This window comes from Narcine bancroftii, chromosome 13 (assembly GCF_036971445.1).
Source record: "Narcine bancroftii isolate sNarBan1 chromosome 13, sNarBan1.hap1, whole genome shotgun sequence".
Taxonomy (NCBI): Eukaryota; Metazoa; Chordata; class Chondrichthyes; order Torpediniformes; family Narcinidae; genus Narcine; species Narcine bancroftii.
Window position 1 is genome coordinate 85,532,416 of NC_091481.1, and position 16,520 is coordinate 85,548,935.

Genomic DNA, 16,520 nt, shown 5'->3' on the forward strand with positions numbered 1-16,520 from the left:
TTGACCCTTAACACCAGCTCCGTGGCCAAGAAAGCCCAGCAACACCTCTACTTCCTGAGAAGGCTAAGGAAAGTCCATCTCCCACCTTGGAAGCTGCACCACCTCGAACCACCAGACCCTGCAGAGGAGAGTGAAGTCAGTGGAAAATACCATTGGAGAACCTGTTCCTAACATGAAGGACATCACCTACACTTGATGCAGGTGGAAAACAATCAACATGGTGAAAGACTCCACACATCCCACAGGTAAACTATTCTCCCTTCTGCCATTGGCAGGAGGTACTGAAGCACTCGGGCCTTTCCATCCAGAGAGGGAAACAGCTATTTCCCCCAAGCCATCAGGGTCCTGAACTCTCAGTACAGATGTGCATAGTGCGCCCTGAACTTTCAGTGTATGTTTCATGTTTCAATACCTTAATATTTTAATGTGTTAACTGCTTTCCTAACTTATATTTATGTAAATATACTCTGTGATCCTATCTCGTCTTTACCGTGCAAGCACGGTATGAATAATAAATAAAGTTGACTTGACTTGAAATACAAACTGCATGAACTTCTCTGGGTATGTCAAGTCAAGACATGTTAAGTCAAGTCAAGTTTATTGTTATCTGATTGTACAAGTAACAACCCGATGAAACAGTGTTCTCCGGTCCTCGGTGCAAAACACGCAGATGCAGACTCAGATAAAACACACGTACAGACAAATAATATGCAGGACAGACATTTCATCTATACAAGTAAAAAATTAAATATTATTTTATGAATATTATTATATGAATATGAGAGTCTTAGAGAGTGAGTGTGAGCCATTCCTTTGGTCGTTCTCGCTGCCCGTGGGAAGAAGCTGATCCTCAGCTCGGTGGTGCTGGCTCTGATCCTCCTGGATCTCTTCCCTGACAGGAGCAGCTGAAAGATGCTGTGTGCAGGGTGGAAGGGGTCCTCAATGATTTTGGATGCCCTCTTCAAACAATGATCCTGGTAGATCATGTCAATGGGGAGAGGGAGACCCCAGGGATCCTCTCTGCCCCTCTTAGGGTCCTGTGGATTGACCTCCAATCCATTTCTCTGCAGCAACCGTACCCACACTGTGATACAGCCAGCCAGGATGCTCTCGATAGAGCTCCTGTAGAAGGTTGACATGTTGGTGGCCGGTGGTCTTGCTCCCTTCAGTCTTCTCAGGAAGTGCAGTCACTGTTGCACCTTCCTGGCAAGTGAGGAGATCTTGAGGGTCCACGATAGGTCACTCGTTAAAAGTGAACTCCAAGGAACTTGGTTCTCTCCACTCTCTCCACTCCAGTTGTTGATGTGTAGTGGATCTTCCTTTAAGGAAGTGAGCCAAATTCCCACGGGAAGCCACAATCCAGATCTTCCTGGATGGTGAAAATGAAACGGGGAAAATAAAGCTGGAGAGGGCATTGAACTTTAAATGTCAACAAGAACCAGACTGATGACGGGTGAGCAGAGGGAAACTGACATGGAAGGATGAGCAGGCGAGCCGATGTGAAAGTTCAGCTGGCGGCTGACTCCACAAGTGCTCTTGAGGTATGAAAAGGAGAAGTGAATTGTAAAGAGTGGAGGAGTGAGGGGTCCATGAAGGATAAAAAAAAAAGAAGGAACGCTGAGGGACAAGGCTCCCTGAGTCCAGAGACCTGCCAAAGGTAGCGGACACAGCCCAGGACATCACAGGCAAAACCCTTCCCACCATCAAGAATATCTATGGGGAATGCTGCCGTCGGAGAGCAGCAGCAATCATCAAACACCCAGCACACCCTCTGCTTTCACTGCTGCCATCGGGAAAGAGGTGTAGGTGCCATAAGACTCGCACCCTCTAGGTCCAGGAACAGCTGCTCCCCCTCCACCATCAGCCTCGTCAACAACAAACTCAGTCAGGGACTCATTTAAGGACTCTTGATATTAATGTTTTTTTCTCTGTGTGTTGCACAGTCAGTTTGTGTACATTTACATTCCTTTATTTGTTTACATGTGTACGTTGTGTATGTTTTTTTTTGCACTGCCAATAAGTGGTAATTCTGCCTCGTCTGCAGGGAAAAAGAATCTCAAGGGTTGTATGTGATGCCTTGTATGTACTCTGACAATAAATCAGAAATCTGTTCTATTCCACTTCTATCCTCTTTCCCCTCAACCCAGGAATTCTTTCGGCCAAATATATTTCTCCACTGAAAGTTTCAATCAAACTAAGTTTGGGTGAGATACAAACCAGAGGACATGGGTTAAGGTTTAGAGGGAACTTCTTCACACAGAGAGTGGTGGGAGCATGGAACGAGATGCCAGCTGAAGTGGTGAAATGCGGGCTCAATTTTAACATTTGGACAGGTACAGGGATGGGAGGGATTATGGAGGTCTATGGACTGGGTGCAGGTCAGTGAGACTAGACAGAAAAATATTTTGGCACAGACTAGAAGGGCCAAAGGGTCTGTTTCTGAGCTGTAGTGTTCTATTATGAGTATTGAAGATTCCAAATTCCTTTATTGTTATGTGTCATGTAATATTACACAAAATTGCCTTCTCTGCCATAAGGAAGACTAAAAGTCACCATTAGTGTCCCCTGGTGATCCTTGTAGTGTGAGAGAGAGAAAGAGATGCAAAAGAGAGTCACTGGGACGTCCGTGGATTCGCCTCCAGCTCTCCCGCGGCTGCACAGACTCCTCTTCGATCCATCGGCCACCCGAGCTCCAGATCCAAACCTCCGACGCGGTCTTGAAGCCTTCCAGAGTGTAACACAAATCTCCCTGCAATTCGCCTTGGGTTCTTAGCTGAACCAGGATGCAGATTTTCCACTTGCCGATGAGTCAGAGCCTGGGGAGGAGGACACAGATGAAGGTGAGCGGAACTGTCAGGTGAAGTTTATTACAAACATGAACACAAGCCACAGAAATATCATTAGGAGTTTTAATAAACATCAGATGTGGATAAGACAAAGGATCTTGGAAAAGGTAAGTATGTGATCAGGTAGAAGAGCTGGGGACGGTAATGGCGGAGAGTGCCTTTTGACCACCTGACAGATCTAATGAACTTGGGAAAACAATTGTGAAAACAACAGCAAAAAAAATCGTGAGGAAGTGGAACAGAAGGGTGTGGTTTTAGAGCAGGCTGTTGTGACCTTGTGATGTGCCAGAAGTGAAGTCATTTGAAGTTTGGTCACTGCCGTGATGAGAATGGTTCAGCAGAGGAGCCATGTCCTTCAGCTCTGCACTGAACGTGATGGTTCGAGTGGCCAACCTCTTCAATTCCACGCCCTCTCCCGTACCCACATCTAACACCTTTATTACTTCCACCAAAGTGTACGATCGTGCACTTTCCTACACTGTTGTCCATCTGCCATTTCCTTGCCCACTCTCCTGTCCCGTCCCAGTCCTTCCCAGTGGCATAGCTGGGGGGGGGAGTGGGTGCAAGTGGCACCTTCCCCCTCGATCCCCAGGTCTGACGTTGCCGCCATCCCTCCCCCCACCAGCTGTCACAACACCGTCATCCACCCACACCCCCACCCCCGGCTTCAATACTATCACTGCCCCCCAGTCCAACACTGCCACCCTCCCACCCGGTCCAACGCCATCACCACCTCCCAGAACAACACCAACGCCCCCACCCGGTCCGACACCATCACTACCCCCCAGTCCAACATTGCCACCCCCTCGCCGCTCCGACATCATCAACGTCCTCCCCCCTCCTCCGGGTGTGCCACCACTCCCCCTCGCCCACTCCAATGCACCATTGCGGTGCCTTTTTTATGCGCTCGCTCCCCTAATGTTAGGATCTGGCCACGCCCCTGGTGCTTCCTCTACACTCCTTGTCCCTCCTCTGATCTTTGTATCATCTGCAAACCTGGTCCCAAACCTATTTAATTCATCATCCAAATCAATGACATGAGGAGAAGTGTCCCCAGCACTGAGCCCTGCAGAACACCACTGGTCACTGGCAGAGAAGGCCCCTTTTATCCCCACTCTCTACTTCCTGCCAGTCAACCACTCTTCTATCTAGCCAGTATCTTTCCATCAACTTGTTTAAATTTTATAAAGGACAACTCAGGAGGTGAAGGGGAGATTGGGGATAAATAAGATAGAAATAGGAGAATAAGGAAAATGTTGGATGTTGTAGGAATGTTGTCTTATAAAGAGTTGAAAATAAGAAAACAGAAATGGAAAAGGAGGAAAGGTAATGATGGAAAAACGGAAAGAGAAGATAAACAAAATATAAAAGGGCTACGCTGAACTATATGTCTTTAAATATTAATGGAACTTGTTTAAATTTTATTAAATTTAAATTTAATGTTTAAATATAGATATACAGCTCGGTAATGGACCCTTTCAGGCCATAAGTCCATGCCACCCAATTTACTCCCAAATGACCTAGACTTCCCGGTACATTTTGAAGGGTGGGAGGGAACCGGAGCCCCTGGGGAAACCCACGCAGGCACGGGGAGAATGCACAAACTCCTTATAGACAGTGCAGGATTCAAACCTGGGTCCTGATCACTGGCCCTGTAACAGTATTGCGCGAACCACTACTCCAGCCATCCCACTCTTAGCAGCCTCGTCTGGCACCTTGTCAAATCTGAAAATCCAGGTAAACCACATCCACTGACTTTCTTTATCTGCCCTTCCTGTTACCTCCTCAAAGAATTCTAGCATCTTCCCAACCACTGAAGCTAGGCTGCACGGCCGATAATTTCCAGTCTTTTGCCTTTCCCTTCTTCTAAGGTTGCAGTGAACTGGGATTCACTGGTGGTGTGTGGTGCTGGCGGCTGGCTCCACTCCCATCTGCTCACATATAACCCTGATTTCCCGCCTAAACCCAGAACCCTTCCGAAGATCACTGTGAGACCCTACCCATAATTATAAACTAATAAAAACGTTTGTTCTCCCTCCAGTTGTGAGAGCTTTTATTCACGGTACAATTGTATTAGCTCAATCCCTAAATGATGAAAGTGCTACTCAAGCCTGGTATATTGCTGATAGACCCTCTACCCCCCCGACGAGGCTGAGAAGCTCACGTACTGGCTAGACTCCTTCCAGGTCTACCTGAACGAGACCAGAGACATCTTCCACACCGATCAACTCAGGTGGTCCTCACTCGTTTCAAGGGTATGCAGTCATCAGGGACTGCTCTACATACGATACTGCCATCAAGGCACTGAAGGCACAAAACAATGTCCTAGCAAGGCACTGACTCGCCCTACGTCGCCAGTGGCCAGGAGAGACCATCGACGACTACCTGCTGGATCTGTGGACGCTGGCCAAGAAATGCAGGTATGAAGCAGTTACGGGCCGTGTTCATGAAGAAGAACATCCGGGACACTCTCGTCGTGGTGGTCCGCTCGAGATGCATGACCTGGCTAGCCATGTTTAACTGGCCAAATCATTGGATCAAGCCAAGCTCGAGAATGATGACCTCGAAGCCAGCGAGCTCGCTCACCCAGGTGACCCCTTCCAAAGACTGGCTGTTCCCACTACCCCAGCCCTAACGGCTACCACTTCCCATGCCAGGGAGCGCTTTTCCTGCGGCAGGAGCCAGCATCCCTGATCTCATTGCCCAGCTAAAGACTCAGTGTGTTCCAGCTATGGCAAGAAAGGGCATTGGGCGAGGGTTTGTCACGCAAGGGGAAGCCCAGGGAAGTCCATGCTCCCAGATCTGATTCCAGCCCCAAGCCATCTGCCCCGAATTCACCCAAACCCACTTGCTGTACTACACACCGATGGTGGGAGTGGCAGTGAGGAAACGATGCGAAGAGGCTCGGTGGCCATCTTGCTGCGACTCAAATTCAAACTTGGCACCTTCATCGTCAGAGGAGGAAGGAGGGGGACCATCTTGCCATGCCACGAGGTTGACACCATCTTACCCACACAATCCCGGATAGTGGAGGCCACTCGAGTGAGGAGTATGGAGTCTCTGGGGTCCTGGCCTCGATGGTTCTGAACCAGGACAAACCTCACCAGCTCAGCAACTCCACTGTGACTGTGAAGGTAAATGGACATTTCATTAAATGTCTAATCGACACAGGCTCTACCGAAAGCTTCATAGACTCACGGACTGTGCAGAAGTACAACCTGAAGATGTATCCTTCCAAATATCGCATATTCTTTATGTCTCATCTGCACTCTACGCGTATTCAACAATATTGTATAATACATCTGAGGTGGGAATTTTGTAAGATTCACCTCTATGTACTTGACGAATTGTGTCATTGGGTCCGGACTTCCTGTGTCACCTTAAAAGCTGCTTATTACCAGCTGCCAATCTGTTTCAAGGACCGTCAGTATATGGCATTCAAGGCTAACGGTCGTCTCTATCAATTCCAGAGGGTCCTTTTCGGTATCACTAATGGGGTTTCTAACTTCCACAGGCAGATGGACAGAATGGTCGATAAGTATGGTTTGAAGGCTACCTTCCCCTACCTCGATAGCATCACCATCTGTGGCCGCACTTTGGAAGACCATGATGCCAATCTCCAGAGTTTTCACCACACAATGAAAGCCCTGATTCTCATTGATAACTCTAATAAGTGCGTGTTCAGGACTAAACATCTGGCTATTCTTGGCTACATGATGGAGAATGACATCCTTGGCCCCGATCCTGATAGGATAACCCCCCCCCTCCCCGTGTGAGCTCCCCATTCCCAGGACCACAAAGGCTTTGAGGAGATGCCTCGGGGTTTTCTCATATTACGCCCAGTGGATCCCTCAATATGCTGATAAGGTTCGCCCTCTCTTAAAAGCCACTAATTTTCCCCTCTCGGCTGAAGCCCAAACAGCTTTTAACTACCTCTGGAACCACATTGCGAAAGGCGCCATGCACACGGTGGTCGAGAATGTGTGGAAAACGACACTTCTCTTCTCCTTCCCTTCTCAGCTGAACCCTGTGTACAATGAACAAAGGGTTTTTTTGAATGAGAAGAGTTTTATGCTCTCCAGAGCTTTGAAGATTGATAAGAAATCTCAATGAAGCAAAACTCTTACTTGGCGTGATAGCTGAAGGATTAACGTTTTCCTTGGTTGGTGAGTCGAGAAGTAGGACATCTGGGAGTTGACATACCTGAGAAGGGTGAAGAGCACCTGCCGTTTGACTCTGGGTCTAAGTTTGTGCCGACATGACATTAGTGAGACCAAACGCGTATCGGGCGACCGCCTTGCCAAAGACCTGTCTAAACTTGAACTCCCAGTAGCCAACTGTTTCAACACCATTCCCACGCAGTCAAAGTTCAAGTTTATTATCATCTTACTGTGCACTTCCAACCAGAGGAAACAGTGTTCCTCCAGACCACGGTGAACACGCACACGCACACTCACACACATGAAGGACTCAAGCTCGAAACACTGGTCCCCCTTTACTTCCAAGGGACGCTGCATGACCTGCTGAGTTTCTCAAGCACTTTTGTGTATTGCAGTGTGAACGTTGAATTTCCAGTTTTAGATCATCTGATTATTTCCCTCTCTTTACCTTACTCCCATTCTTACTTTATTTGAATATTTTATTCATAGTTTTTTCCACTCAAACTCCATCAATTGTCAAAATCATTAAAATCATTATCGACAATATCATTTATACATTTCATATTTGTTAATTCCAGTCAACTCACAGAGTTTAAGTTCATTTTATCCTCCCCCCAACATTGAACACTTAACACCAGACACTACACACAATAACCAATACACTCACAACAATGGTATGAAACTGTGATGCCATTTTCGGGGAATTCTGTCTCTGTATTCCCAGATCCCTCTGTTCTCCCACACTCCTCAGTGCCGGACCATTTACCGTGTACGTCCTTTCTTGGTTTGCCCTTCCAAAATGCAGCATCTCACACTTATCTGCATTAAATTCCATCTGGCATTTTTCAGCCCATTTTTCCAACCGGTCCAGATCCCTCTGCAAACTTTGGAAACCTTCCTCGCTGTCCACGACACCTCCATCCTTCTGTCATCCACAAACCTGATGATCCAATTTACCACATGGTCATCCAAATCATTAATAGAGATGTCCCAGCACCGATTTCCTAGGCAAACCACGAGTCACAGGGTTTCTCCAGCATAGTGTTTTCATGACCTGCAGAGAGAGAAGTTTGAGTCTGTGCCAAGGGCATAAAGAAATGACCCATATTTTTGGTGGGGGTAAAATTGATGCCACAGTAAACATTGGCCACGTCCCAGCCATGTTCTGGGCTGGGAGCCCAACCACTGAAGTACACCTTGAACTTGAGGCAAGATTGTTATCCGGTGACTCATGGCCAGAGTGTGGGCTGTTTTTCTCTCTCACTGAGACCCTTGCATTGGGAAGGGTGATTTGTAAAGCGATTGCACCCCTGCAGATCCCAACTCTTTGAGTTTGGGTCCCTCCTGCAGGATCCCAGCAAATGCAGGTGCCCGGGATAGTGAAAAGGAACTAAATATAGTTGGAGCCATGTCTGTTATGGGCGTGTTGCGGCCCCAGGGAATTCCAAGATCACACAAGCCCTGCCGTGTCCTTGGCCGGGAACGGCGCACACGTTCCGGCCGCGGGGGTCCGCGGAACTCCTGCAGCGTGGCCAGACCCTGCCATGTGCACAGCGCCTTGTCGTTAACCTTTCCACGTGAAGGGGTTTGGGGAGGTGTCCCGGAGATGGGGCGCCCTGGCAGAGTGAGTGGGTGGTGAGGGAGAAGCTCTCCCCCACGGAAAGCCGAGACAAATGGGTTTACGGAAAAGGGGACACATTCACGGGGGGTGGGGGAGAAGAAGGGTTTTGAGAGAAAGAGATGGGGCCATTAAGAGAGAGGGAGAGACGCTGGGGGGTGAGAGACAGGGTAGAGAGAGGGAGAGAAATGGGGAGACGAAGAGGGGAAGATCCAGACAGGGAAAGAGGGGGCGGAGGGAGGGGGAGAGAGAGAAAAAGGGGAAAGGAGGGAGGGAGAGAAGCTGAGTGAGAGAGGGGAAAGAGGAGAGAGAGACGCGGGGTGGGGAGAGACAGGGTAGAGAGAGGAAGAGAAATGGGGAGACGAAGAGGGGAGAAAGAGGGGAAGATCCAGACAGGGAAAGAGGGGGCGGAGGGAGGGGGAGAGAGAGAAAAAGGGGAAAGGAGGGAGGGAGAGAAGCTGAGTGAGAGAGGGGAAAGAGGAGAGAGAGACGCGGGGTGGGGAGAGACAGGGTAGAGAGAGGAAGAGAAATGGGGAGACGAAGAGGGGAGAAAGAGGGGAAGATCCAGACAGGGAAAGAGGGGGCGGAGGGAGGGGGAGAGAGAGAAAAAGGGGAAAGGAGGGAGGGGGAGAAGCTGAGGGAGAGAGGGGAAAGAGGAGAGAGAGACGGGAGAGACAGGGTAGAGAGAGGAAGAGAAATGGGGAGGCGAAGAGGGGAGGAAGAGAGGAGAAAAGGAGGGGAAGATCCAGAGAGGGAAAGAGGGGGTGAGAGGGGGAGAGAGAGAATGGAGAAGAGTGGGGGGGGGGGGGAGAGGAGGGGACAAGCTGAGGGGGAGAGGAGAAAGAGAGACAGAGATCAGGGGGGAGAGACGGAGGATAGAGAGAGAAATGGGGAGATGAAGAGGGGGAGAAGATCCAGAGAGAGTGGAGAGAATGAAGGAGGGGAGGGGGAGAGAGTGAAGGAGGAGAGGGGAGAGAGAGTGAAGGAGGAGAGGGGAGAGAGTGAAGGAGGAGAGGGGGAGAGAGTGAAGGAGGGGAGGGGGAGAGAGTGAAGGAGGAGAGGGGGAGAGAGTGAAGGAGGGGAGGGGGAGAGAGTGAAGGAGGAGAGGGGGAGAGAGTGAAGGAGGGGAGGGGGAGAGAGTGAAGGAGGGGAGGGGAGAGAGTGAAGGAGGAGAGGGGGAGAGAGTGAAGGAGGGGAGGGGGAGAGAGTGAAGGAGGGGAGGGGAGAGAGTGAAGGAGGGGAGGGGAGAGAGTGAAGGAGGGGAGGGGAGAGAGTGAAGGAGGGGAGGGGAGAGAGTGAAGGAGGGGAGGGGAGAGAGTGAAGGAGAGGGGGAGAGAGTGAAGGAGGGGAGGGGAGAGAGTGAAGGAGAGGGGGAGAGAGTGAAGGAGGGGAGGGGAGAGAGTGAAGGAGGAGAGGGGAGAGAGTGAAGGAGGAGAGGGGAGAGAGTGAAGGAGGAGAGGGGAGAGAGTGAAGGAGGGGAGGGGGAGAGAGTGAAGGAGGGGAGGGGGAGAGAGTGAAGGAGGGGAGGGGGAGAGAGTGAAGGAGGGGAGGGGAGAGAGTGAAGGAGGGGAGGGGAGAGAGTGAAGGAGGGGAGGGGAGAGAGTGAAGGAGGGGAGGGGAGAGAGTGAAGGAGAGGGGGAGAGAGTGAAGGAGGGGAGGGGGAGAGAGTGAAGGAGGGGAGGGGAGAGAGTGAAGGAGGGGAGGGGAGAGAGTGAAGGAGGGGAGGGGAGAGAGTGAAGGAGGGGAGGGGGAGAGAGTGAAGGAGGGGAGGGGGAGAGAGTGAAGGAGGGGAGGGGGAGAGAGTGAAGGAGGAGAGGGGAGAGAGTGAAGGAGAGGGGGAGAGAGTGAAGGAGGGGAGGGGGAGAGAGTGAAGGAGAGGGGGAGAGAGTGAAGGAGGAGAGGGGGAGAGAGTGAAGGAGGAGAGGGGGAGAGAGTGAAGGAGGGGAGGGGGAGAGAGTGAAGGAGGGGAGGGGAGAGAGTGGAGGAGGAGAGGGGAGAGAGTGAAGGAGGGGAGGGGGAGAGAGTGAAGGAGGGGAGGGGAGAGAGTGAAGGAGGAGAGGGGAGAGAGTGAAGGAGAGGGGGAGAGAGTGAAGGAGGGGAGGGGAGAGAGTGAAGGAGGAGAGGGGAGAGAGTGAAGGAGAGGGGGAGAGAGTGAAGGAGAGGGGGAGAGAGTGAAGGAGGGGAGGGGAGAGAGTGAAGGAGGAGAGGGGAGAGAGTGAAGGAGGGGAGGGGAGAGAGTGAAGGAGGGGAGGGGGAGAGAGTGAAGGAGAGGGGGAGAGAGTGAAGGAGGGGAGGGGAGAGAGTGAAGGAGGAGAGGGGAGAGTGTGAAGGAGGGGAGGGGGAGAGAGTGAAGGAGAGGGGGAGAGAGTGAAGGAGGGGAGGGGGAGAGAGTGAAGGAGAGGGGGAGAGAGTGAAGGAGGGGAGGGGGAGAGAGTGAAGGAGGAGAGGGGAGAGAGTGAAGGAGGAGAGGGGAGAGAGTGAAGGAGGGGAGGGGAGAGAGTGAAGGAGGGGAGGGGGAGAGAGTGAAGGAGGGGAGGGGGAGAGAGTGAAGGAGGGGAGGGGGAGAGAGTGAAGGAGGGGAGGGGGAGAGAGTGAAGGAGGAGAGGGGAGAGAGTGAAGGAGAGGGGGAGAGAGTGAAGGAGGGGAGGGGGAGAGAGTGAAGGAGAGGGGGAGAGAGTGAAGGAGGAGAGGGGGAGAGAGTGAAGGAGGAGAGGGGGAGAGAGTGAAGGAGGGGAGGGGGAGAGAGTGAAGGAGGGGAGGGGAGTGAGTGAAGGAGGAGAGGGGAGAGAGTGAAGGAGGGGAGGGGGAGAGAGTGAAGGAGGGGAGGGGAGAGAGTGGAGGAGAGGGGAGAGAGTGAAGGAGAGGGGGAGAGAGTGAAGGAGGGGAGGGGAGAGAGTGAAGGAGGAGAGGGGAGAGAGTGAAGGAGAGGGGGAGAGAGTGAAGGAGAGGGGGAGAGAGTGAAGGAGAGGGGGAGAGAGTGAAGGAGGGGAGGGGAGAGAGTGAAGGAGGAGAGGGGAGAGAGTGAAGGAGGGGAGGGGAGAGAGTGAAGGAGGGGAGGGGAGAGAGTGAAGGAGGGGAGGGGGAGAGAGTGAAGGAGAGGGGGAGAGAGTGAAGGAGGGGAGGGGAGAGAGTGAAGGAGGAGAGGGGAGAGTGTGAAGGAGGGGAGGGGAGAGAGTGAAGGAGAGGGGGAGAGAGTGAAGGAGGGAAGGGGGAGAGAGTGAAGGAGAGGGGGAGAGAGTGAAGGAGGGGAGGGGGAGAGAGTGAAGGAGGAGAGGGGAGAGAGTGAAGGAGGAGAGGGGAGAGAGTGAAGGAGGGGAGGGGAGAGAGTGAAGGAGGGGAGGGGGAGAGAGTGAAGGAGGGGAGGGGGAGAGAGTGAAGGAGGGGAGGGGGAGAGAGTGAAGGAGGGGAGGGGGAGAGAGTGAAGGAGGAGAGGGGAGAGAGTGAAGGAGAGGGGGAGAGAGTGAAGGAGAGGGGGAGAGAGTGAAGGAGGAGAGGGGGAGAGAGTGAAGGAGGAGAGGGGGAGAGAGTGAAGGAGGGGAGGGGGAGAGAGTGAAGGAGGGGAGGGGAGTGAGTGAAGGAGGAGAGGGGAGAGAGTGAAGGAGGGGAGGGGGAGAGAGTGAAGGAGGGGAGGGGAGAGAGTGGAGGAGAGGGGAGAGAGTGAAGGAGAGGGGGAGAGAGTGAAGGAGGGGAGGGGAGAGAGTGAAGGAGGAGAGGGGAGAGAGTGAAGGAGAGGGGGAGAGAGTGAAGGAGAGGGGGAGAGAGTGAAGGAGAGGGGGAGAGAGTGAAGGAGGGGAGGGGAGAGTGAAGGAGGAGAGGGGAGAGAGTGAAGGTGGGGAGGGGAGAGTGAAGGAGGAGAGGGGAGAGAGTGAAGGTGGGGAGGGGAGAGAGTGAAGGAGGGGAGGGGAGAGAGTGAAGGAGGGGAGGGGAGAGAGTGAAGGAGGAGAGGGGAGAGAGTGAAGGAGGGGAGGGGAGAGTGAAGGAGGGGAGGGGGAGAGAGTGAAGGAGGGGAGGGGAGAGTGAAGGAGGGGAGGGGGAGAGAGTGAAGGAGGGGAGGGGAGAGTGAAGGAGGGGAGGGGAGAGAGTGAAGGAGGAGAGGGGAGAGAGTGAAGGAGAGGGGGAGAGAGTGAAGGAGAGGGGGAGAGAGTGAAGGAGAGGGGGAGAGAGTGAAGGAGGGGAGGGGAGAGTGAAGGAGGAGAGGGGAGAGAGTGAAGGTGGGGAGGGGAGAGTGAAGGAGGAGAGGGGAGAGAGTGAAGGTGGGGAGGGGAGAGAGTGAAGGAGGGGAGGGGAGAGAGTGAAGGAGGAGAGGGGAGAGAGTGAAGGAGGGGAGGGGAGAGTGAAGGAGGGGAGGGGGAGAGAGTGAAGGAGGGGAGGGGAGAGTGAAGGAGGGGAGGGGGAGAGAGTGAAGGAGGGGAGGGGAGAGTGAAGGAGGGGAGGGGAGGGGGAGACCGACATGATGAAGGAGCCCCGGGGGAACAGCCAAGACCAGTGAGCAAAGCAATGGGGATTCTCCCCTTTCACCCACTCCCCCTCCCCGTGAGGATCACTGACGTCATGGCCCCGCCCCGCTGAGTCACAGTGACGCGACAGCCCCACCCCCGCTGCTATATAAGGGGGCGGTTCGCCCGGGGAGACAGAGGGAGTTCGGCCGGACACTGGGACTGATCGAACTTCTCGCCGTGTCTGCGCGCCATGTCCGGCCTGACCGAGCTACGGGAGTGGCTGTCGGAGGTGGGGGCCCGAGGGGGACAGGGGTCGGGGTCGGGGTCGGGGTCGGGGTCGGGGTCTGCCCGCCAGCCTCGATCCCTGGACGGGGGGAGGGGGTGAAGGCGGGAGCGGGGACCCGTGGAGAGGGCGCGTCCCCGGGAGCGGGGTCCCGTGGAGAGGGCGCGTCCCCGGGAGCGGGGTCCCGTGGAGAGGGCGCGTCCCCGGGAGCGGGGTCCCGTGGAGAGGGCGCGTCCCCGGGAGCGGGGTCCCGTGGAGAGGGCGCGTCCCCGGGAGCGGGGTCCCGTGGAGAGGGCGCGTCCCCGGGAGCGGGGTCCCGTGGAGAGGGCGCGTCCCCGGGAGCGGGGTCCCGTGGAGAGGGCGCGTCCCCGGGAGCGGGGTCCCGTGGAGAGGGCGCGTCCCCGGGAGCGGGGTCCCGTGGAGAGGGCGCGTCCCCGGGAGCGGGGACCCGTGGAGAGGGCGCGTCCCCGGGAGCGGGGTCCCGTGGAGAGGGCGCGTCCCCGGGAGCGGGGTCCCGTGGAGAGGGCGCGTCCCCGGGAGCGGGGTCCCGTGGAGAGGGCGCGTCCCCGGGAGCGGGGACCCGTGGAGAGGGCGCGTCCCCGGGAGCGGGGACCCGTGGAGAGGGCGCGTCCCCGGGAGCGGGGACCCGTGGAGAGGGCGCGTCCCCGGGAGCGGGGTCCCGTGGAGAGGGCGCGTCCCCGGGAGCGGGGTCCCGTGGAGAGGGCGCGTCCCCGGGAGCGGGGTCCCGTGGAGAGGGCGCGTCCCCGGGAGCGGGGTCCCGTGGAGAGGGCGCGTCCCCGGGAGCGGGGTCCCGTGGAGAGGGCGCGTCCCCGGGAGCGGGGGTCCCGCGGGTGGTTGGGGTCGCAGCCCCGGGAGCGGGGGTCCCGCGGGGTCGGGGGATGCACCTGATCTCCCTGTCCAGAGAGCACATGCTGCTGGTTGTACACACCATGCCCGCAGCCATCCTCACTAATCCCTGTCCCTCTCTCCACAGCTCAGCCTCCTGGATGCTGGCGACTTCATTGCCTGGAAGCCGGGCCCTGAGCCCCCCATCACCCAGCACCCCCCTGCCGGCTTCCGCCGCCACTCTACCAGCCAGCTGCCACCCAGCCTCTCTGGCAGCTCGGCCGGCGGCACGCCATGGACCTGGAATTCTCCGCCTGCCCCTACCTCGGGCCGCTACAAGACTGAGCTGTGCCGACCCTACCAGGAGAGCAACCGCTGCCGCTATGGTGACAAGTGCCAGTTTGCCCATGGATTGGCCGAACTGCGCCCCTTGCACCGCCATCCCAAATACAAGACCGAGATGTGCCGCACCTACCAGGCCACCGGCTATTGCCCATATGGCAGCCGCTGCCACTTCATCCACGGCCCTGCTGATGCCCGGCCTCGCTTGCTGCAGAGTGCCAGTTACTCGGGCCAGGCCTCTGCTGGTGCTCGGCCTCCGCTCGACTGGGATGCCCTACTTGCTGCCTTCAGCCCCAGGCTGGAGTTGGAGCTGCGTCAGAAGCTGGGCCTGTGCCCCAACTGCCCCCCTGGATCCCGGCCCCTGGGTGACAGGAGTCCTTCGGCTGGCTCACTGTCTGACGCCGATGACTCCTCGGGCGGCAGCAGCGGCTCCGAGTCACCCGTGTTTGAACGGGCACGGCGACTGCCCATCTTCAGCAGGATCTCAGTGTCCGAGTGACAGGCAGGAGGGCTGGGGTCTGGGTGGAAACGCTGGGTGTCATCTATCGCCTCTGGGGGAAGAGGGTCTGGGTGCTGTCCCTGATTGGGCATGCCTCTCATCCCTAGAGTTGAGAGTCTGCGTGGCACCCTTGGGTGTCATCTCTCACCTCTGGAGGAGAGGGTCTGGGTGCTGACCCTGGGTGAGAAGATCTGAGTGTTGTCTCCTGCCTCTGTGGGTCTTTGGGAGGCATCTCTAGGTGTCATCACTCACCCCTGTGAGTGAAGTTCTGGATGGCACCTTTGCCCTGCGGGGGGGGGGGGGAGGGGTGATGAGACTGGGGAAGTTCTCGATATTACTGCTGGGTATGTGACATCCTGCCTGAGTCTCTCTCACCCTTTTGCCCTGGGGGGGGTGGGGGGGGAGTTTCCTGGTATCACACCTGGGTGGAATCCCTGCCCCCTCTTCCCCCAGCATGTGATCTAGGTGTGGGTCTGGAGATCACCTGACTGTCCACTTTAATCCTTGAATGCTGGCATGTGGGTGGAGGGACCGCTAGCCTTGATGTAGCAGTTAACTGTGGGTGGGATGTGTCTGAGCCGGGTGGATTCCTTGACCTGGTTCTGTCAGTCGGTAGTCGGGTACCAGCAACATAATGCATTAAATTTCTTGTACCAAGTGTTTTACAAACCTTTTCTAAGCTGTCTAATGCACAATATAGATTATATTTAAATTATTTATTGAAGATTTTGGAATGTTTTGTATATTTAATGACATAGCACTATATTTTTAGATAATTTATGATCTTTTTAAAGAAACATGTTCTGAATGTATCAATTCCAATGCTATCCAGTGCCTTGTAACCAATTTTTTTTTCATGAACGAAATAAAATTGTAATAAAAATTCTGCTTTAGAATATTTGTGTTGTTTTTGCAATGTGTACCAGTATCTCAGACCACTGCCCCTATGAGGAAGCTCGTACACTAAATCCCTGGTATCTGGCCCATATGGTGTTTGGTAGATGCCGGTTGCGAGAATCGGTGGACTGACGGGGAGGAGAGTTGCTTTTAAATGTCTGTATCTTTGCTGGTTGCTTGGATTCTGGATCTCACGGGTTTTACTGTCGTTCTGCCCCTGCTACACTGGTAGCTGGAAGAACCACAATGGCTTGCTCTACCCGATGGATGCAGCCCTGTGTGTAAAGGTCAGTGGGTGGAAAGCTGGCAGCAATTGCACTTTTACCTGGAGCTGGCTTTAAAAATAGGCAGTTCAGGCTTTTAACAAAAATACCCTAACTCTCACAGATCAGCATGTCCTGCAACAAGGTCCATGCTGTAATTTATGGAATCCATTCCAAGATCTCGTGGGAGATTTGCTGAAGCCTTTGTGGTGGTATGGAATTCCAGACACTTTCCGCACCCAGTGGCCACCCATTTCAATTCCACGTCCCATTCCCTTGCTGACATAGCTGCCTGTGGTTTCGTGCACCTGCCAGACTGAGTTCAGC

The 16,520-nt window shown here is 54.6% G+C and overlaps 2 protein-coding genes across 10 annotated transcripts; one reads left to right on the forward strand and one right to left on the reverse strand.

The window, feature by feature from the left end:
• Window positions 1–566: 566 nt before the first annotated feature.
• Window positions 567–13,145, reverse strand: LOC138748691 (uncharacterized). Of its 9 annotated transcripts, none has more exons than XM_069909304.1 (5): window positions 7,947–9,640; window positions 6,974–7,049; window positions 6,780–6,873; window positions 5,711–5,972; window positions 1,897–2,816 (listed from the first exon to the last, which is right to left on the reverse strand). In XM_069909304.1, exons 3-5 carry the CDS (start codon window positions 6,806–6,808, stop codon window positions 2,613–2,615), a joined length of 495 nt encoding a protein of 164 aa, XP_069765405.1. In that variant the 5' UTR covers window positions 6,809–6,873; window positions 6,974–7,049; window positions 7,947–9,640; the 3' UTR covers window positions 1,897–2,612. The 9 variants fall into 9 exon arrangements, 7 of the variants coding, with proteins under 7 accessions (XP_069765405.1, XP_069765404.1, XP_069765403.1 ...); XM_069909303.1 differs by having other exon boundaries at window positions 7,773–9,640; XM_069909302.1 differs by having other exon boundaries at window positions 7,674–9,640.
• Window positions 13,146–13,243: 98 nt separating this feature from the next.
• Window positions 13,244–15,919, forward strand: LOC138748690 (mRNA decay activator protein ZFP36-like). The gene is made up of 2 exons (XM_069909297.1): window positions 13,244–13,352; window positions 14,341–15,919. Exons 1-2 carry the CDS (start codon window positions 13,314–13,316, stop codon window positions 15,031–15,033), a joined length of 732 nt encoding a protein of 243 aa, XP_069765398.1. The 5' UTR covers window positions 13,244–13,313; the 3' UTR covers window positions 15,034–15,919.
• Window positions 15,920–16,520: the final 601 nt, after the last annotated feature.